Genomic DNA, 23,798 nt, shown 5'->3' on the forward strand with positions numbered 1-23,798 from the left:
ACAGAAATAAAATTTTGGAAGGGTATAATTTTAGTATTTTTATATTCTTGCATAAATAGACAGAAGCAATCACATTATTTGCCAAGAGATGTATTTTCAGAGATAGGCAGACCGACAAGACAGAGTAAGTATCCGGAAATATCTGAAAACAGGACTGGAAGTTTGGACCATTTGAAAGAATGGGCAAGGAGGGTGCTGGTGAACATTGACAGGATAATTTGTTTATGTAAATTGAATTTTCCTGGCTGAATTTTATATTAACTTAACAGATTTAACAATTTTAGACTGCCAGAGTTCAAATTCTGGAACTCAGTTTGAGAAACTGTGGCAGTGAAACACGCCAAGGATCTTTCTGAGGTATCAAATAGGAAGGCTCTGTTTAAAGAAAGAATGAATCATTTCAGCACATATGACAAAAATTACTGAATTTCTCCCTAACAAACTTATATTTACTAGCAATTTTATCATCTGCATTTTGATAAACAGATATTAGTACTGGAAATTGTATTTACAATGAAATTCAGCTATTACTGAAATTGGAAAGAGGCATAGTCATAAAGAAAGCTTATTCACTCCAAGAATTCACTCATTCACACTGAAAGTAAATAGTCTGAAACAGTTTCTCTGACAAAACACATATCAGCATACTTGCTTATACTAAATAAATACAATTTTGTCTCTTTTGAGAAATACTGTGCATTGAAAAGCTGTTTCTTTCCACAATATTGGTCTAATATACTTCTAATTACTCTATTTCCCCAAAACACATTAACTCCTGCAGACACGTTGAACTTATGACTTGTCACATGCATTGCAATTCCAAGCCTAAAAACCACACAGATTGAGTGCATAGCTTTTAGTGCCTTTCCTTGCTGGCTAGCAAATGTTTTTTTTAAGCATCTGCAGCCATTAACCACTAGCTCCAAATACCTGGATCATCCCAGTGCAGCTGGGATACTGTATAATAATAGATCATTAGATATTATAACCACAGGCATACTATGTCAATTAAATTTGGAAAATTATTTCCAGTTCCAAAACAGGAACTGTAACAATCTAAAAATCAAAACTGAATTTAAAAGAGAGCAATATATTTAAGAATCAGAAAATGGGCATTGAGTAAGGACAGACTGCATACTACTTCAGAAATACTACCATGGACAAAGAGTATAAGAGAATAGTAAGTTGAACAAGCAGGAACAGTCACTCAGGTTGTCTGTTATAAAATTTCTAAGAGAAAACAAACTGAACAGAGGTTGTACATAAACCATTCTGTACTGCCAGTAAACACTGTAGGTAATTTTTCCCATACAGATCTAGCTTAGTGATTAGACAAATGGATTAAAATGTACTAGTTTGTGCATGGTAATAGCAAAAAACTTCTTCACAAAAGCAATTCCTTGTGGAGAATCTTGAATGGAAGACTGCATTTTAGCAAAAAAGTCTGGCTCATAATGAGAACACAACAAACAAACTTGCTTTTCAGTTTTGATTGAGGTAAATTGTTATATTTGATTCTATGAACTCTTTTAGAAACGTTTTTTAATCAAAGACTTTGTACCTTTTATTTTATTTATTTCTATTTCACATTGTTAAACATTGCTACCATTTCATTTTTTAAAATGGACTTTTAAATCTGTATTTCTACCATAATATTTTCCATACCATTCCCTGGTATTTATTCGTAAACATCTTCCACGTTCCTTAAGGGATGAAACTGATGGTAGGAGAATTAAATACCATGTGAAGCTATCTCAATTAATCTATTAAAAAAAAAAAATCAAGATAGTAGGGTTTTTAGAGGAAAATTAATGGAGTTTTTTTTTTTTTTTTTTTTCTCTCACCATGCCATTTTCTCCTTCATCTCTGGACCAGTAACCATCACCAACAGTAAAACATTAATGTGCTGTAAAATCTCTAGAGCTCTGCTCTTTATTTTATGCTTAATGAACTTCACCTACAATTTTGCAGTACCTCAACCCTGACTCTGAGCTCTAAACAACACTCACTAAAAACAGAAAAACTGCCCAACGTGATGCACATTCTAAAAATTCGGAGTTAGAAAAAGGAAAAAAAAAAAAATTGGAAAGCTTTTTTATGATAGCTTTCATACCTACTTGGCAAAAATTATGTTGCTTTTTAGAAGAAATTATGTCGCTTTTTAGAAGAAATTATGTCTTGTGTCGGTTTTAAAGAGAATATGAAATTTTGCTGTGGGTATACAGGAAAAGAAAAGATGTGATGTTAAAGTACATATATAGCGCTGTTAAGGGTCACTGTCAAAAGATGGAATGAGATGCAACACTGAAAAACAGAGTATCTACAACTGCTAGAGAAGGGAGAAGTTTTCCTATGACTATGTTCCTCAGAGATCACTGCTAGGCCAACTTAATTTTCTACAGAAAGGCAAATAAATGTAATACTTCTGCCTTAAATCAATGCTAATTAAATGCTGAATTCCAATTAATACTGTAGGTTAATAGTATTGACAAAATACATGAAGGTTTCAGCCTGGGTCATGCCTTTTCCCATAAGCCACCTCTCATCATATGCAAAAGCAAGCCTTGTCAATAGAAGATCAAAAATTCCCAGAAGCTATGAAAAGCTGGAGAAGCAAACTGAAAAAAATCAGACAAATGTGCATCGTAAGCTTTTCCCATCTGAGTACTGCAAAAAAAGCACATGGTAAATAACGAACTATGATCTTTAGTGATTTTAAATTGTTCTCTTACAGAGAAAGAAGGGTTATAGACAAAGAAACATCCGAGAATAAAACCTTCAGAGACCATATTCCTAAAGAACATGATACTGGGGAGAATGAAAGTCCACTTCTACACACCTTTATGAGAGTTTCAAAGTTTCATGAATTTTGGTGAATATCATTTATATTTATTATATCAAAGTATTATAAATCAGGAATATCTTTTTGAAAATCTTGATCTAATTTCAAAAGCCACTTTTTCACACCTACTTCATCAGTTCATCTGAATTTCACCAAGAGATTCCAGTGATGGGGGTATAACAGGGTTTGCTACTAGGCCAGCAACACATGGATTTAAAGTCTTTGTTCCTACTTACTTTGGGGAAATTCACTATTTGTTTCATGGCATCCATTTTCAACATTCCAAATTTGAAATTTATAGCATTTAGCATAAAGGAGCAATGTACATAATAGGAAAAAAGAATAAAATGCTTTTGAGAATTTTTCTTTAAAACTGTTTTAATGGAGCAGAAGAAAGAGTTACAGTCTAAGGAATTTAAAAGTAGAAAAAATATTAGCTTTGAGAATGATTACTGACATTATTATTATTACTATCTTAATACATACAGGATTTGCAAGGAAAGCTATAGATTAGCCCTACTTCAGTTCCTACTTAATTATACAGAAGAAAAGAGCTGGTTCTAGTGACAAAGGAATCAGACATTAAATGGATGCTACCAATTTAGCCCATTTTAGGAAACAATTAAATTAATGGCTTATTTTATACACAGACTGAATACTTTAGCTCATCTTATTATTAAGTTGATTCACTTTAAGAACAAACAAGGCTCCTTTAAAACTACTGTTGTCTTCCATAACTACTGTTATGGACTGTTATCCAGTCTTTAACAGATGAATGCATAATGAGTTGAAGATTTGAACTAGTAAAACCAATTCATCTCTCCTAATGGGTATGTGACAACAGCATGACTATATAATGGGGTGAAAATGTACTCTAAGAAACCACTGTGAGAACCCAGAAACCTTTTAACTTTGCTCAGAAAAACCTCAGCATCTTCTATGGTGAGATCCTATACTTTCTAGTGGACATAAGACCATCTCAAGAGATGCAAAACCAGCTTCAAATACATTTCACATTTTGATGCTTCCCTAAATTTGCAAGAAAGGAATATAATTCATCAATACAACTTGTTAACTACTGCTAATTCCCATTACTAATCAGCTAATGAGACACTGAAGCACTCCTCTGCACAAATTACAGCCATTGTTTATAATGAACATACCCCTTTTCTTAACAGGATGTTTATCTAAACAACACCAATATCCGGATACAGTCACGAATTTGTTGTTTGCGGGAAGTGCTACATTTCACCTGAAATGAAGTGTTCAACTTCAGCCAAACCACTGACATGAAATCTTCACTGGTGTAAATACATTTTCGAGCATGAAGCATATGGAATGATTTTTCCTAGGAAACCTTTGCTAAGAAGTAACATGCATATTTTTCTGTTATCTCTTCTTTTATGTGTTTTTCTATGTAAATGACAATGTAAAATAATGGCAAACAATTTATTCAGGGTGTCTTAGTTTCAGCTGGGATGGAACTGTTTTCTTTAGAGTGTCTGGTATGACTCTATGTTTTTGGTTCTTTGAGAAAAACGATGTTGATAACAAACCAGTGTTAACAGTTGCTTCTAAGCTGTGTTGTATGGAGCCAATGGTCCTTTCTAATCCTTTCCAGTGGTCAGAAAGTAAAAACTAATGAAACTGACATTCTGCTGTAACCATCTAAAATGTATAAAAAAATCAAAGACACATCTGTTGTGTAGCCAAGTCATCCCTTGATGTATCTGGTCAGTTTTACCCATGCTATGTACTTAAAGACATTTTCTAATCAGGTTTCCTTTTTTTTTTTTTTTTTTTTTTTTTAATTTTCCTTAGAATAACAAGAAATATTTATTTCTACAGATTGGTCTCTGTATTAAACACTCAGAAAGATCGTGTGGAAGATTAGGTGGAAGAATCATTTGTTCATCTCCTGTTCACATCCTCCATTTGTAACTATATTCTGTGGCATCTACATTTCATTAATTATAATAGTGGTACGACAAGAAACTCATTTGTTTTAGAGTGAATTGGACAAAACTGAAGTCTCCTTTATGGCAATATTCTACATTAGAAAAGGTGTAATTCTGTTTTCTACAGTATGACAACTCTGAAATGCTCAGTTTGAATCCAAGTACCTTGTGTATTTCCCTCAATATTCTGACATATGTATACATATTAAAAAAAAAAAAAAAGAAAAAACCCTTAAAACACAAGATCTTATGCTTTAAAAGTGCCTGAAGAGGCCATTAAATTATTTGCTTGTTTCTTGTTTCTTTATTTATGTAATAGTTTTGGGGTAATTCATGCAGAAATTATGGAGAAATAACTTTTTCAAATGAATATAGTGAACATAGCTTATTTTCAGAGGCATCCATAGCCATGATTATAGATTAACTTTTGAAAGAGATACCTTCATGTGAGCCTTGGCCCTTCCCTGTCTGTGCTCAGGTGAGTTCATTAACTAACTGCAGTAACTAACTAACATAATTTTTAAGTTATTTTCTCTAATTTAATGACTGCTGTTGCCCTCGCCAGTGCAGATGAAAGCAGCATTTTTATTATTAGTTTTAATATTTTTAATATCTTTCTACATTCAAACTAAGAAATTTACACTACTCCATATCAACAATTTCATTATAAGTGAGGAATCTCTTAGAACTGCTACTAGTACTTGGCATTCACTTAAGAACACTTTGATGCACACTCACAGAACTGCATAATAGCAGTGGTTGGAAGGAACCTCTGGAGAGCATAGAGTCCAATTTCCTTTCTAGTGTACGTTGCCTGTAGTAGGTTGCACAGGAAAGTGTCCAAGTTTTGAATATCTCCAGAGAAAATGACTACACAGGCTCTCTGGACAGCTTGTTCCAGAGCTCTGTCAACCTTACAGTAATGTATATCTCACGTTCAGATAGAATACTGCTTCTTGTTCTATCACTAGGCCCCACCAAAAAGAGCCTAGCCCTGTCTCCTTGACATTCACCTTTTACTTATAAGCACTGATAAGATCATTTCTAAGTCTTCTCCAGGATGACCTGTCCCAGGGCTCAGTTATTCCTCATAAGGGAGATGCTCCTAGCTCCTAATCATCTCTTGTCCTGATTTCAGCTGGGACAGAGTTGATTTTCTTCATATCTGGTATGATGCTATGTTTTGGCTTCGGAAGAAAAAACCCAGCCCTCCACTGGACGCTCTCAAGAAGTTTCCTGTCTTTATTGAACTGAAGAGCCCAGAACTGGACACATTACTCTAGATGTGACCTTATCAGCGTGGGGTAAATGGGGAGGATAACTTCTCTTAATCTGCTGGCCATGCTCTTTTTAATGCACAGCAGAATACTATTATTCTTAGCAACAAGTGCACACTATTGGGTTCCTGGTTGCAGCTAGCTCAAATATTTGCTTAATATTTAATTTTGAAATGTGCCCTCATTTTGTTTCTGACCTATTCTCATTAGTAAATTGTGATTTAAATATATCAGTTATTTTCATTCTTTCTGTCTTATTCAAATTTATATTTTATATCTTCTTTGTTATCAATTTTTTCCAACTTTTTATAAAATGTTTTGATGTATAGCCATCTGTCCTGTTTTTCCTACGTAGAGAGTAGCAATGATATTTATGCATTCCTTTGTATATGTTAACCTTTCCAGATACCCTGAAACAATCAAAATCTATGAGTATATACAGAATGCTTTCAGTTCAAGGAAAATCTATTATGTAGAATACTTTTAAATTATGCCACTGAGTCTTTGATTACCAGCAGATATATGGCACTAAACATGAAATTCAGCATTCTCAGATATGTAACAACGTAATGGGTTGATTTGTGTCTCTTGTGAGAGAACACCACATACAATATCATTATCATATACTCAGAGACCACTTAAATCTTCCTGGAAAGCTTTTCATACCAGAACTTTTCCAGTTAACCCATTCCAACTGCAAGTCTAAAATTGCCAGATCTTGCAGTATAGTGCAACTAAAGATGATAGGTACAATGGTTTTTCTGATGTGTTCTAGAACGTAGTAATGGTAACAAATCAGTATGAGTCATGTCACCAATCTTGTGTTATTGCCAACTAGATAATTCAGTTAAAGGAAAAACAACAACAACATCAACAACAAAAACAGCTATATTTCCTTTTGGTTTCTCTGTTCCAAACTGGATTCAGCATTTCAGTTCATTTTGATTTTGTCCACAGTAAAAAAGTCTTTGACTTCATGAAATGTTCCTACTGCCATATGATGATGATTCAATATGAACAAACAAACAACCAGTCATAAAAGAAGCACAATAAAAACCTCTGAAGACATTAAATCTAGGCTTGCAGCCAGGAATCCCTGGAAAGCTCCCATTCTCTCTAATACACTGCAAGTTATGGCACATGTACATGAAGTTCTGTACAAAACTCTTCATCCAATGAACATTAGGCCTTAACAGAGCTGCTGACTATTTCCCCAGTAGTGACTGTACTTGGGAGTCTGCAAAACAGTCTGTAAATAGTCTTGCACCCAATTATTTTGCTTGTACCCTTGGGGAGTTTAAGTCAATGAGTTTTAGGAGTTCATAGAGTATTCTGCATCATAGAAAGATATGAAACTGCACATTTTTAGTAATAAAAATAATAATAGAATAGTCATTAAAAATGTGAAAATACCCTAGTCTTGGGGAAAAAATAAGTGTTCTGATAAAGTATATGTTATATTTAGACTGCAAATATTCTTACAGTTGTTACTCAAATGGAAAAAAAGTATCATGTTTACATTCAAACACATGCCTCTCCCTACAATATAACTCAAAAAAGGGATTATTGATAGATTCACCTTTCAAAACATGTCAGTATATAGTAGGGGCTGATGAATGAAAAAGGTTTAATTAGTTGTTGCATACCAGTACGAGGTGAAGATGTCTACTCTGCAGTAGCTGTTCTTGTCTCTTTACAAATCATGGTATAAAACTGAGTTGGAATGGAAATTGTGTTTCTGTGAGGCCTGCATTTATACAGCCTGTGTCAACACATTACCATTTTTTCTTGGAAATACTATAGAATATATGCTGAATGTGTTGTTTAAATGACTCACAGATTTTCTAGTCACAAACACGAATTTTTTGGTACTTCTCTTACACTGATATATTCTCCTCAGAGTGCTATGGGAAACTAAATAACCAGTACTCTTAATAATAGATTGCTAGCTTAAATCTGGCAAATACTTGAGAATCTCTTCTATTTTAAATTTCATTAATAGTAATCTTGCAACTTCCTTTATCATTCAAGTCGTCACTGATATTGTATGTCATACTCTCCACTTTTATTCAAATTAGCAAATTTCACTATTTCATTAAGAAAAGGAGTGTCAGTAATTGTGGACTACCTTTTCCCTTTAAATAAAGTTGTAATCAGGTTTTGAAAACCTATGAATAGATAGGATATTAACATTAAAATATTCTCAGGATTCTGTTCCCAGCTATACAATATTCCTTAGCAGCATGCTATATTGTCTTAACAACAGAAGCATAGATCTTACAAAACAAATATATTCCGGAGAAGACCAAGCATACTGCCTGTAAGCTCCTGTAGAAAATTTAAGGTTATTTTTCCACATTTCAATTTGTTTTTCCTGTTTATCTTGGGCCATAATAAGAAAAAAAGAAATATATATATATATTTTTTCTGTACATACATTTTTCAATATAACTTCTATTTAATTTTGAAAATAATATTTTATCTATTTCTTCTCAGTAGGAAATTGTTTGCTCCACATTTGTAAGGAATAGCATAAAAATAATGCAAAATGGCCCAGGACAGACTTATCTTTGCCTGGTCAAAAGAGATCAGTCTTTCTAATGAAATCAGCGTAACTAGATTTTCTCTACCTGTCTTTCCTTATCACTTTATCACATGTAATATGATGCTTCACCATCTGCCTGAGGAGTGAGCAGATTACAAATATTTCTGAGTCATTGGGTTTTCCTCGAATACCAAAAATTCCATAAGAGATCAAATCTTTATTTTTTCCCTCCAAACATGAGGATAGATTCTGCATGGAATTTAGGCTATGGGCCTAAATAACCAAAAGTTCACTGAGAATGCAAGAGACAACATGACCTGCCTCATCGAAGTTTCTAGATGCTGAAAGGAAAAACACTGAAAGAAGTCAGAGAAAAGATGATCAAGCCAAAGCCATAAATTACTCAGTTCTAGCTTCTGTTACTCAGCTATCTACCTCTGCCAAATCAAGGAGACTGGAAAAGTCCAAACAGAACACAAAAGGATTCACTCAGTAAAAAATAATTTTCACCCACATGATTAAGACTGTGACTTCTTAACCAGGACATGTCTGGGAGATCATTCAGCATCATTTCCAGATACATTACATTGCTAGGCCTCTTCTATACTACGTTTTTGTTGTTCACTTTTATTTATTTTTATTTTTATTGTTTCACATTTTTTCAACTGCTCATGAAGACAAGGGAGCACAAAACAGTTAACCAAAGCCACCTGTCACAAACTTATTCTAGATAGTGTATGAACTCAGAAATTAGAACTCCAAATATTCTTATAGATGTATTAATAGAATACTCATTGTTTTTATGCAGTCATCTTTGTACTCTAAAATACATTTTTTTATACAAGACACAAAACAAAGTAAGAATACATATTATTTTATACCTCGATCTTTCTAAATGTAAATAAGTTCTTTCTAAGCATATTTCTTTGTTCCTGTATTATTCACATTGGCCAAGGAACTCCTCTAATGAAATGCTCTAAAAGCAAAAAAAAAAACAAAACAAAAACAAACAAACAAAAAAAAAACCACAAAGACTAGTTGTTGTAATTAAACAGTTGAGGAGACAAGGACTCTGAGACAGATTGAAACAAACTAGCTAACTAAATACTTGGACTGAAATAACAAGAAGTTATTTGTAAATCACGAAGTAGCTTTCAAAAGTAAGAAGCAACATCAAAAGTAGCTGTAGGTCAAGGAACATGATTCTCCCCCTCTGCTCTGCTTTCATGAGACCCCATCTGGAGTACTGCATTCAGCTCCAGGGCCCTCAGCGTAAGGACAAAGATGTGCTGGAGTGAATGCAGAGGAGGGCCACAAAGATGATAAGAAGGCTGGAGCATCTCTCCTATGAAGAAAGGCTCGAGAAGCTATGTTCAGCCTGGGGAAGGGAAGGCTTAGGGGCAACTTTGTACTAACCTTCCGCTACTTAAAGAGAGCCGGCAAAAAAGATCAGGAGGAACTTTTTTTTATCGGGGAGTGTAGTTATAAGGGGTACTGGCTTTAATATAAAAGAGGGCAAATTAGATACTAAGAAGAAAGTATTCAATGTGAAGGTGGTAAGGCAATGGAACAGGTTGCCCAGAGAAGTTGTGGGTGCCCCATCCATGGACAGCTGGATGGGGCTTTGGGCAACCATTGTAAGACTGAGCAAAAGCTTTCCCTGCCCATGGCAGGGAAGTTAGAACCAGATGATCTTTGGAGATCTATTCCTACCCAATGCATTCTATGATGCTATGATTCTATGAACTGAGACAGAGAGGTCTGAACAAATCACTAGAAAGTTGTACAAACCAGGGTATAACCAAATTCATCTTTAAAATTATCCGTGGATTTAATACAGGCTTCTTATAAGTCAGTCTTTCATATTGCTTGGGAAGTGAGTGAAGCAATAAGCTCGGATAAGCTGATAACTTATGAAAATAGGAGAACACATGATGTAAGGAACAGTTTAGAGGAGTTATTTTGGATTCAAGCCACTGAACAGCTAAGACAGTAATATATGCTGTTTGATCTCAGTTTAATGCTTGTGTTCTGTGAAACTGTGCTGACAACAAGAACAAAAAATATATCTCAGTACCAGATCTGGCTTTGAGTGCCATGCTGCAAGGCTAAGCAAATCTTCTTGTCCATGGAAGTAGCAGGATTAAAAAAAAAAAAAAAAAAAAAAAAAAAAAAAAAAAAAAAAAAAAAAGACTGCAGAGGTTTCCACTGTAGTCTGTGGGTGAACACATCTATTCTTGAAATGATCCAGCATTGATATTGACAGAAATGACCAGAGGGGAAAACAGACCGTGGAAAGTTTCACATCCAGCAAAGATCAGCCAACAACAACATCCGCTGAGACAAAACAGATATAAAAATGATGGATATTTGATTGTCTTTGTGTTATCACTCAGATAGTGGAGTTAGATCATAAAAGAACTGAAGGACTTTCTAACAGTGAATACGTGATAATGTAAATTAAATATGATTACAGAGAAAGTAAGAGTTTACAACTAAATGGCTGCAAAGGCTCTATCATGGTAAGATTGAGAAAAAAACACTGCTAGGGAGAAGGGGAAAGCACTGACCTCTTTTGTCAAGTACATTGTTTGATCTAATAATATAGTTTGTTTTCCTCAGTGAAGAGACTCATACTGGACAGATGTGTTTAAAATCATTACTTCAAATTGTTCCTGCCCTATTTCAATTTATAGACTGGGACAAGCAGTATGATCAAGTTTGCTGTTATATAGCACAGCAGTTCTTCATTTCATATGCTCAATATTACAAGCTAGTGTGCTGTTTTTTGTGCTATTTTTCCTAATCCCCATTACTCAATACTCAACTCCCCTGTCATATGAAAGGTATTTAAGTGGTGAAATCCTGATTCTATAATGATCAATACAATTTTTTCTCCTTACTTTTAATTGGGCCAAGAATTTACACCATGGGCAAAGAAGACCACACTTCCTTGATGACTTATAAAAAGGAAGAAAATACAGAATTTTATCTATTATAATTTTCTTATATTTCAGTAGATTTTCAAATTGTGAGTAGTGCTTCATGGAATTGCTGAAAAACAAGTATGTGGATATCACTCAATTATTTAAGACTTCAAATTCTTAGCATTGCTGTACTTTGCACGCACACACACACACAAAAACAACTAAGAACAAATGAGATTATTTTCTTTTAATCTGTACTAAACTTCTGTGGTGTTGATCCTTAACTCCTTGAATAGGAAATAAATAGAAAAGGAAATGAATAACTAAAACATAAATACTTCTTATAATATAAAGCCCTATCTGTAAATCAAAATTAAGCAAATATTTCCAAAACTCGTCAATATCTTGCTTGGAAAAGCTTATGTTGCAAGCCATTACAATGTTTTGCCATAATCTTTACCTAAATTAGTTGAAAGACTACCATTTTGTACACCAAGAAATTGTAATTAATCTTTGTGCTTGAAGTGTTTCTGTAATTATTCCCTTTGGTTCCATTAGGATGTAGCCCCAATTAAAATACATTGTCAATATTCCAACACTTGCTGGTGGTATAAAATTGAAGATATGCCTCCACGTAATTTTAGATTTCTCCTTGCTGTGAGATTTTGCAAATATTTTTTTGTCAATCATGCTTTTTTTTTTTTTTTTTTTTTGTGTGTGATTCTCTTTCCAATGGACTTTTTTCTTATCAGTTCACTCAAACATTGAATCTCTGAAAAAAGGCAAGTTTAAAAATTGAGCACATTTAGTACTCTTGTATTCCATTAATGTTTTTGTTGAGTGATTTCTGTTGTAGTAAAATAATAAGTGAAAAATTAATTGGGTCCCAGAATTCTCTGACTGCAATATGTAAATGCTGTGAAGGAAGTGTGGATGTTAATGGTTCATTATGAGAACAGAAGGAAACAGATAGTCCTTTAATAAAGTGTTCTAGACCAGAGCATGACCCTTGAGAAGGATGGTGAATTCTCCTGAAAGCTGATTCAGGGAAAAGAGAAAGGAGAGGATATGTCCTACACAGCTAGAGAAGGTAGATTTTCCCCATCCTACAGTCTTCTCATTAGCCCCTTGTGAACAGCAGTCACATATCCCTGTCTGCTGTCCCTGGTCTCTTTTCCTCACCCAAAGATACGAGTCAAAAATCAGACTCCTGACCAAATCTCACTACTTACTCCCTGTAAGGGCTGTAGCCTAAAAGAAATGATGGATCAAATGCTACTGGAACATGGATTGCTGAAACAACCACATTTCAGTGGATTCACTGCATCACAGAATGGCTGAGGTTGGAAGGGATCTACAGAGGTTTTGGGAGAGTATGAAAAAATGCTCAGTCCCTCTTTTGGAGGACAGTGGGGAAAATAAGTGATGAAAAGACATTTTGGAACTCAATTCCTTTGTAATCTTCACATTTCAGTTGCTACATAAATCACAGAAGGGCTGACATTTGCAGCACTTCTGGAGACCCAACTGCCTCCCTTGCTCAGAACAGAGCCAGATAAAACTGGTTGTCCAGGGCTCTGTCCAGTCAGGTTTTGAGCAGTTCCAGAGGCTCCACAGATTCTCTGTGAGGGTTTACAGCAGAAAGGAAATTTTCTATGTTTAGACTGAATTTAACTTGAGTTTAAACAAGGTATTCTCTCTTGTTTTTATCTCTGGGAAAAAAAAAATCAGAAGGATGTTAGTCTGAAAGTTCAAGCTGATGTCTCAGGACATCTGTCAAATCTACCCCTTTGCCCTGGGCTGTATTGTGATGTACATCATCTAAACATGTGGTGAGGAGATGGTCAAACAGCAGGTACCATTGTGTCACTCAAAAAATAGCTTGAGGTGAAATAATAATACGTGTTTTGCACAGGCAGGTTTATTCAGGGCAAGATGGCGTGGGCACTGACTTGTTAACAACATGCTAACATCACTTGCATTGAATGAAATCATTGTGTGGTACACCATCAAGGGGCCCACAGTCAAAGACACCAGTGTCTAAGGGATGGCTACCCTTCAGAAAAATCTGAACTACATTTGTAATGGAACTGTTTGGCCTGGGAGGACAGACTGTATCTAATTAAAAGCAAAGCACATATGACAGACATGAGAGGAGCTCACTACCATCTGCTTTGACGCTGATCAAATCCTTTTACACCATATCGTTTGCCAATGAAAACAAAGCCTTCTTGGAAAAAAAAAAAAAAAATACTCTTCTGTCAGACAAATCTAAAGCCCTGCTGAAGATACTGAGTCATGCATCCTTCTAAGGTTATACTTTGCAATAGGCCAGTACATGAATAATATGAGTATTATTAGCCAGATAGCACAGATTGTTACTGTAACTGATTATTAATCAGTTCAAGTTGTTTATGAGTTTGAATAACATATAAATACATTACACTGGCACTCTTGTAAATAAGTCTCTAATAATATATGGTTGCAATTCTTTATATCTTTCTATAGATTATATGTGTAATAATATGCATATAGGTTAGTAAGTTATGGATAATAACTGTTGTTATGACTGGGTTCCCGTCTTTTAGAGGAACTGTGACCAAGACAATTATTTTTAAAGGTGAGAGGAAGGCATGGGGTTTAATGGAACTATTCTAGGCTGTGAAGATTATCAAAGGGCTGGAGCATCTTTCCTACGAAGAAAGGTTAAGGGAGTTGTGCTTGTTTAGCTTGCAGAAGGCTCTAGAGAGGCCTTGCTGAGGTCATCCAGTACTTGTAGGGAGCTTATATGAAAGAGGAGGACACTAAAAGGTTTAAATAACATTTGGAAGATATTTTACCATCAGCCAGTTAAAGTACCCATATATAAAAATACATAAATTATGACTTTTTGGTATTTCAGCATTTCCATGCTTTTGTCCTTCTTGATATTCTACGGTTTGCATCATGCCATAGAGCATCCATTCTATACATTTCCAATGGGATTCATCTACTGTAATTCACTGAAGTCCCTACTGAATATTCACTGCTTTTCTCCCTTCTTTTCAACATGGCATCTGACTTATCTGAATAAAGCTGTCCTCCTCCCATCAGATTGTTCTTCCTAACATAACGATTTGAAAAGCATGGAGAAAGGAGTCTACCCTCTGCAGGCTTTCTACCCTCTGCAGGCTTAACTTCTTCTGACTTCCCACTCCTAATCTTTTACAGCTGAGATGTCGAGTATTTTCCCCTCTCAGATCCTGAAGTCTTTACTTCCGTAGCTTCCTCTGCTAAACTTTCCCAGGCTGCAGCTGACAGGCCAGACATCCACAGCATCACGTGATGAAAAACAGCTACACAAACAGTCTAGGACAGCTTTGAAAAAATATCTTTCAAAATACTGTGGAGTCAGGTCTCATATCATGTCTGCTTCATTGTCTCTACATCCCCTCTGTCTCTTAGATTTTTTTTTTTTTAATTAGATCACCAGTTATGATAAAGTAGTCAAGGCTAAAATGCTTTTAAAAATCCTCTTGTGTTTACCACATAACAAGAAACAGGGTTAGTTGTTGTTGTTTTTCCTTTTGTGTTTAACAGCATACTCTGTATAAATACAAATTCTGAAAGGGTTATTGAATGGCATCTATACTGTTATATATGAAAGAAACTGCTGCCTAAACTAATGTCAAGAGGTAATGACAGCCTAATTGCCTTTGCTTGTTTTGCACTTCAGTAATGTTTTTACAGTGGTTCTTAGCAAATAAAGAATTGGAAAACAATTTTCTGCAAGTTGAGGAAAAAGAATACTGTAAAACAGTAAAACACAGCCTGTTAAGGCCTTCCTAAAAATTGTTTCATTACTCTACCATCTGTAACACTAACATTTGAGAAGACATTTCTCTGAGCTGTAAATGTTCTTCCTCTGATGGACATGCTTCTTACTCCTACACTTTACATTTCAACGAACACCCTAGTATATGGCAGTGGTTAAAGATGCTATTCTCGAAGCAATGAGTTCACTTTTCCAACGTGAATACTAAAAAAAATTATAAATTATATTGGAACTATTAATTTGTTTCTTAAAGAATTAGCAGTGAAGTAGAAAGTATCAATGCAATGTCTTCCATGAAGCAAAATTGTCTGTCTAAGAGACATAACTTGTTTCTCTAATTTGTTTGTTTGACACATCAGGTGCTTGGTTTTGTAGATTGAGGATTTTGTTACATTTAAGGATTTTGTTAAAATAAATGTAAACTTAAAAGAAACATGAAGAAGTAACAGCAGTTACACAAATGGTTGAAGCAGAACTAGAAGTAATTTTGTTGCCAAGGAACTTTCAGCATGTAGAGTCTAACACAAGCTATACACACCTCAAAAATAACCGAATAAACAACCAGTGTGACTCTGCCCTCCTCCTTTGAGAGATAATACTTTCTGTGCAATCACTGGACCTTCAGAAACTTTTTAAAGACTGCATAAAATCTTCAGAAGTTGTTAATGTAAGTACCTTTATTGGTAGGATATTCATCAAAATTCTTTTTTCTTCTTTCTACAGAAGACTGGAAAAGCACAGAACACAGGGAGATATTTTGGAAATGTATGTTGTAAACATCTACACTAATGGATCCTTTCTGGTGTCCTTAAACAGTGGGGTTTCTTTCATAAAGCAGTAAACCTAGTGGTACTTTTGGGAGACTTCAAGCAGAAGACAGGATTGTCAGATACCACATATTGCTACATACAATGGTTGAGAAGTTTTTTCCTCTAAGCACAGGCATACAGGCAGTGTCATACCACTTTTTACAACTTCCTCTATTTGCTTTTCTCCATTTTTCAGCCATTTTCTAACTAAAAAGGGGGAGAAAATTGCTGGAGGAGAAAACACTGGAAATGAGAGTGTCAGCTAATACTAATTGCATTCAACATAATTACAGAAGCTAAATGGAATCTCAAGATAAAGACTTGGCACTGGTAAACTTTGGCATAGAAATTTTTGTCCTGATGGTAGCTTTCACCAGTTCAAGCACATTTTAAATAATAACAACAATTGAAAGAACTACATACAAACTTCATACATTTACTTAATACATTTTAAAATATCACTTAAGTCAGCTAAAGCCAATACTTAAATTACATGGATTTAAGCAAATATTTTTGGGTTTTAGCATTCTGTGTCCCCATGCCTTACTGCTAGCACAGGCATTTTTCTAGTCATGTAATTAAAAGAATTCAGGAAAATAAGTCATTTTGGAACAAAATGTATGGCACCACTCCATATATATTTGATGAAAAAATAATTTTTCCTTGAGATCCAGTCATTTCTACCAAGTTAGTTGATCTGCAAAATGTTATTTGCTGATCTTCAGGGAATCTTTGACAAGTTGATTGCTTTTACTGTTGTATTTACCAGTAACGTTACATGACGTACAATTTCTATTTACTACATTTCTCTAAAACCACACAAATTTTGTCAAGTGTTACTAGGATTGCCTCTTTGTCAAAGCAATGGCAAAAAATAAAAAGAGAAGGATGACCATAAATTTCATTTTCCCTTTAAGTTTACTGTTATTCATTTTTACTTTGCTTATATCTATCGGAGAATGTCAGATATTCTTAAACCCATGAAGTTCATCGATTTTACTAAATACAGAAATTGTCTCTAATATTTCAATACACTTAAGTATACTTAACAGCTCAACAGTCAAGAAAAGCACTCTTCTAGAAATTAATATTGTCATCTACTCCAAAAATCCACAGCGTATCTCTAAGTACTATCTTCTGTGCTTCACTTTTATGTTCAAATTAGAATCTAATTATTCAGAGGGCTTGTGTTCTTTAAGTCTGTGGCTAAGCTACCAAGCAATTTCAAGGCTTATTTAAAAAAATTGAGCACCTGATCTTTAGACTGGACCACAAGATAAAGATATTCACTATTTTCATTTTGAAATTTGTACAGAGCACACATACCATTCAGAAGGCAGTAAAATTTGCAACCATACAGTCATTGTGTATGTATCCTTCTTTGTTTTTGGCTCAAAGCTTGCTTTCTGAGGCATTTCTTAGGATAAGACTCTGACTTATCTAGGTGATGAGAGGTGGGTGTTTCCGTGGCAATCAATATCACTGTGTAGACAATTTTACATTTGAAAGCATTTCTTTGGAGCTGTTTGCCTTTGGAAGAGAGTGCTCAGGACTGTTTAATGGTGGAAGATCTGGTCTGTGACCAAATAACTCCAGTTTGCTATGGGAGACTGGGGGATGACACCACTGTATCCTGTGAATGCAAGATACAAGTTGGTGCCTCCATGCTCCCTCTTATCTGCTGGCAAGGTCTGGAAGATGGGAACAAAATGAGTTCTTGCTGAGATTCAAAAGCCAGAAGCTGTCACTACAAAAGGTGCTAACTCAACCACTTTGGATACATAAATAAGTTTGTACTGCCATTGAAAGGCAGGTCACAGTCATTGTTGTCAATGGAACAACAATGCCTGATGACCCACCACTACTGAAGATCAGTGACTGAACTACGAACCACGCTGGACCCATGGTGGTGACTATCTACCTCTTGCTTCCTACAAAGACTCCCTGCTTCTATTTCCTATCTTTTCTATCGCCCTTCTTCCCTTCCCCATCTCCCTGAATGACTAGGATTTGTAATAAACTGGTCAGACCAATATTTGAACTGTTGTTTCTTAATCTCACGTCGGGTATACATATATCAAAGAACCTCCTCTCCCTCCTATAAATCAGGGTGAAACACATTGCAAATCTGTGGGTAAAGAGGAAACAAGCAAAGGATATAATCTGATTAGCCTCCAATTTTATTAATTTTAACTCATTTGGGAACTATCCTGCAATAATTCTTCCACTGGAGGTCATAAGTCTTCTTTAATTGGTTCTACCTGGTACAGTACTGCCATCAATCCCTGCTTCCTCTCCACCTCTCCTGTATGGGCTCTCAGCCCATCTCTCCTGTCATCCCAGTTCTTCACACTAGCACTAAGGGTCGTCGGCCAAGGAGGTTGATCTTTTCTGTTGTGTTAGAATACAGAACTCCCAGCTTCACTTTCTCCACTGCTGGATGCTTTTCCTGAATTCATTCCTAATTTCTGTTTATGCCTTTTGAAAATGAATTCCTGTTCTTCTGCTACAGTATGATGTGCTGAGCTTTCACTTGTAACCTGCTCTCTCTCTCCCTGATGTCTGCAAAGAAAAGTAGAAAAATAAGAACAGTTTCTGACTTATCTGATTTCTTCCTTTACCTGTTCCTTCCATGCTCCTCCCCATGCAAAATAAAGAAAGAAACAAACAAACAAAAAAAATGCAACCAAATAAACAAACAAGAGAACAACAGCAACAAAAAAAGAACCTAACAGATAAACCAAAACACCAGAACACCAAAAAAAAACCAAACAAAAAAAAAACCGAAAAATAAATTCACAAAGATAACTGCTTTAGTAGACCAAAATCTTCCTTAGAAAATTATTTTCTGAACCAGAAAGTTAACGCCTACTAATGCAAGCATTCAAAGACACTCAGACTACAAAGTTAGGATTTTTATACTTAACTAAAGCCTACTGTTTAGCATGCTAGCCCAAGTTATGCCTTGCCACGTTACCAGATACTCTGAAATTATTTTAAGGGACTGCAGGACCCTTAAAAAAAATTAATCTGGAGAACTTGTATCTTTTTCTTCTCTTCCCAACACTTTGCTTTTAAGAAAACAACCTAATTTTGAAGTCAGTCTCTAAACACAAAAGTTGTACACACTCTGATTCTGGTTTCTTTCTGATAATATATGCCCATGTTTCCTCATTCGGGTGTGGATCACAAATGGAGTTTTAGCTGTTAGAACATAAAGGCAGTTTGCACACTAGTAAGCATATAGGTGATATAGTAAACATACAGTGTTAGGGCAATAAGCAGCTAACACTTGTAGAAGAAAATACAGTCTTTTCAATCAGAGTAGCAAAGAGTAATCAGTAATGATGGTCAATATTATTTTTCCAGGAATACAGACTTTGCTAGACAGGAAATTCTGTGTTAGTGGGATAGCATTTCATTATTTATTGATTTATGTCTAAAATAAATGGCAGTATTTTCTAGTGCTCTTGAGGTGGATATGAGATTGAAGTAGGTAGTTTAATATACTGCTTAACTTCAAGTTAAAAAATTAGAGTCTTCTTTAACCTTTGAGTTTTAGTCATAAAAGACTGATGGTTGAGGACCTCCTAGAGGTTGAAATGAAAAGGTCTGACATTCCCAGGGATCGAAAAATCCTTAGATCTTCATGGGGAAAAGAAAGAAAGAAAGAAAGAAAGAAAGAAAGAAAGAAAGAAAGAAAGAAAGAAAGAAAGAAAGAAAGAAAGAAAGAAAGAAAGAAAGAAAGAAAGAAAGAAAGAAAGAAAGAAAGAAAGAAAGAAAGAAAGAAAGAAAGAAAGAAAGAAAGAAAGAAAGAAAGAAAGAAAGAAAGAAAGAAAGAAATAGAAATCCTGCCCACTGAGTTGTGAAGGTAGCTCAAATGTTTGAATGAATTCATGAGAGGCTATCAATAAATATGTTTCTGAGGTATGCTAAAGACAGTAAAAGCCCAGATAGTACTGCTAAAGAGATTAATCTGGAGCAATAATGCACATAAGAAGAAAACATATTATGGGGGAAATGGATCTCATCAGAAAGGTCAACAAAAACCATTAGACTTGGAGCTTCCTGTTTTAGGACAAATTCATATGTGCATGTAGATGAAAAAATTGCAATCTATTCATGTTGAATCATGTCACAGATTTACAAAACTCAGGTCCTTCACTTCCTATTGTATAAGCACATTTGGCACACAAATAGTTTAAAATAAGAAATTATACTGTTGCACGCTTCCGGAACATTTGCACAGCAATACTTGTCAGCAAGTAGTTTTAAGACACAGAATAATAAGCATTCTGTAATTATTCTTCAACATTGAATGCTTTCTGGATACAATGTCATAGATCATTCTCCTAAGATAGCTTTGATGTTCATGAGCCCTAGTAAAGACCTTCTATCAAAAGACTACTTTTCATTTCAGTTTGTTTAGTTCAGTTTGTTGCATATACTACATTTATCAGCTTAGAGCTAGAATATGAATGGAAAAAGACAATGACACATTTGCAGTAATTTTTTTTGTATTTTTGTGACAAAGACTTTACTTAGATAGTTTCTTTCTAAATGACTTACCTAATTGTAAAGCTGAAATTTTATCTTCAGGCAAAATAAAAAACAAAACAGAATTAAAGACATACAGTATCTACTATATGTCTGGACGTGGCTGTTTTCCCAACAGAATCATTCTTACCACCTCCTACTTATGAGCTGAGTTATACTTTTTTATCTCTTCATAACATGCAGCATTTATTTAACTTTACATTTTGAGGCATTACAGTTTTTGCTGACATGGGTATTTTCCAAATTTAGAACATTACAGCAGCCGTCTGCTAGATGTTTAAGCCATGTGTATATTTACTTTTTAATTTCTTTCTCAAACTTTCTAACTGTGAGAGAGCTGGGAAAGTGGAGTCATGGTGAATGAGAGTTTGCTTTAAAAAAAATGTAGAAATGTAGACACTTGATGTAACGCTGAAAAATTCACAGCCTCCTACCTTGAAAACAAACATTTCCCGGCGAAGAATAGCCAAAGTGTTGAAGTTCCCATCACAGATGTTAGGTTTGGCCCCAGGATAGGAAGGTTTGTCACCAGTGGGTGGCCGGGGAGGCTTAGGCTGTCTGTCATTTTTCCGTGGGTCTGCTGGAGGGATAGAACGATGAGGTGGCACTGTTGGCAGAGGTCTTGTTGGTGGTGGGATCCTGTCAGGTGGACCTTTAAAAATGGCAGCAAGATGTAATTTATTTGCCTGTCAGTGACATTCCAAGAAGAAATAGAAAAAAAGAAACAGACAAACAAGAAAACTAAGCAGTGTAAAACCTGCAGTGCACTGGAAAGGAAATCGAAAAAGTGACCTACCATTCCCATGCTGTTAAAGGATATAGTGAAGATGTGCTACAGAACTAAGGCATTAATGAAGAAAATAATTATTTTTCACTATTCAGTATCATCCCTCCAAAAATCTTCAAAGGATGCACATTCCACTATCATTTCAGATGAGAAGTAATTCACTGCATGTACCAACTGAATAAGAATTTTTAAGACCGAATCACTGCCTATTTCATGAAATAATGAATCAAAAAGACCCTTTCCTAATCAAAACATTGTCAATCAATGTTTTCAAGCCATTTTTTTTCTTCTACTTATCAATTCACATATGGCTGTATATGCCTATATAATTACTGCTGACCCAATTTGTAGGCATATTAGAATCTTTTTCAGGATATATTCCTAGATTTCCACAATACTCCTTGCTATGTCTAAATGTTCTTGAAACTGGAATTCAAATCATAGGCATCCACATAAACAAAGACCCTAATTCACAAATTTTCTTCAAAGTTAAATTAATTGTTTATGTCTAATTTTGAATTTGTATTTGTCAGTGATTTTAACAAATCTAGATAGCTAGTTATTAAAAGAATTTCTGAGGATAAATTGAAAAGGAATAACTAAAATGAAAACTTAACTATATAGTTTTTTAAAAACATTTTTCTTCTTGCAAACACATTTTTGTTCATAATTTACAGGGGTTGATGGCAGATAAAATAACTGTCCCACTCATAATTTCTCTATTCAAAAGTCAAATGGCCTTCCTGGGCAGATACTTTTTATAATCCTAATGGCATAATACTTTACATTCATTTCAATATATCTTTCCCTTTCAACATGTATTACTACATTTACTCATGTTTTCTATGTATAAAGAGATAGGAAGCTTCCATTGGATCAGTGATATTTCTGGAAACAAGACGAACATGCTAATTTGGCTCAATCTATTTAGTTCTGTCTTCAAATCATTTAAATACACAATCAATTTTTATTTCAAAATATAAACATAGTTTGCATGACTAGGTCCAGAAAGACATTTGAACAGTAAGAGAACTCTAAAAATGCATAAATGTCCTTTGAATTTCTGATATTTATTCACAATAAGCATAGCTTTTGAAAAAAAATATTGACTGCATAAGAAAATGGTGAACTCCCCAAATGGTTGTCATCCAATTTAATATGGCATTTTTTTCATTCACAGTTTTAAAGTGCAGCATTTATAATTTACAGTTAATAATGTTGTTTGGAGGAAAAATGAAGATCAAAGTAATCATTTTAATAGGCATGACATTTTTATTGTGGCATATGATTCTCAGTCATCTTTTCATTTGAAAGAGAGCAAAGGGATCAGTGTGCAGCAGCACATGTTGGAAAGACTGTAACCCCAAACCAAAGTTTTCATATGCTATTTGCTAGTGATGTCAGATATTACTTCCCATGGGTAACACACTTCTCCTAATGTATAGCCCACAGCTGTTAGAGCTTAGTGGTTAGTTTTTAGCAAAGTATTGTTGTCTAGCCTTTAAGTCTAGACTACTAACTGAGGTCATGAGAAATAACCTTCCTTTTAGCTAATCACACAGGAAAAAACAACAAAAAACTTGGTAAGCCAATCATTTTGAAACTACTATTTAAGCTTTATGAAAATATATATCAGTGCTTGCTAATATGATATTTAAGAAGCTTGTTAATATAAAACATAAAGTAGTGGCAGGAAAGTTCTAATTAGCAGTACTGCTATTCTCTACCAATATAGGTGTCCTTTGTAGCAGTAAAGATGAGAAAGGAATGGCCCTAATAATATTCAGTTTAGCTTCTAAAATGCGCAAAATTAAATGAGCACAAAATTAAATCTGATACAAAATGAATTGGAGAATATTAAACAAGGTAGGTCCAAATTATACATACTGGATGTATGGCATAAATAGACAGATGGGGCAGAGGCTGCCCCAACAATTTTTTTTTTTATAAAAATGATGTGAACAGGAGGTTCTCAAACACATTCTTAAGAGAAAATGTTCAAGTTTCCTAATTAAAACATGACATACCATATATCTTCTGGATGCCCTGTAAATCATCATTAGGTAGTTTGAAGTTGTCAGTTTCCATATACTGATAAAATGGAGCCATAATTGCTGTGGGATCATTAGAGTGCTCCAAGCCCAGAGCATGTCCCAGTTCGTGCACAGCAACTAGAAACAGATCATTTCCTATGGAGAGAAGCAAGGGAAAAAGTTCTTGAAACTGTGAGCATAGTAAAAGAAATAACACAAGTGGAACACTCTTCACTTGAAAGACATTTT

The 23,798-nt window shown here is 34.8% G+C and overlaps 1 protein-coding gene across 2 annotated transcripts in view; it reads right to left on the reverse strand.

Moving 5' to 3' along the window:
• Window positions 1-23,798, reverse strand: part of MMP16 (matrix metallopeptidase 16) — a 175,779-nt gene that overhangs the window by 21,184 nt on the left and 130,797 nt on the right. For both annotated transcript variants that reach the window (NM_205197.3, XM_025147058.3), the window contains exons 5-6: window positions 23,544-23,705; window positions 21,164-21,381 (exon numbers count right to left, since the gene is read on the reverse strand). In NM_205197.3, coding sequence (NP_990528.2) covers window positions 21,164-21,381; window positions 23,544-23,705 — 380 coding nt within the window. The remainder of the gene's footprint in view (window positions 1-21,163; window positions 21,382-23,543; window positions 23,706-23,798) is intronic.

Source organism: Gallus gallus, chromosome 2 (genome assembly GCF_016699485.2).
Source record: "Gallus gallus isolate bGalGal1 chromosome 2, bGalGal1.mat.broiler.GRCg7b, whole genome shotgun sequence".
In the NCBI taxonomy this organism is placed as follows: Eukaryota; Metazoa; Chordata; class Aves; order Galliformes; family Phasianidae; genus Gallus; species Gallus gallus.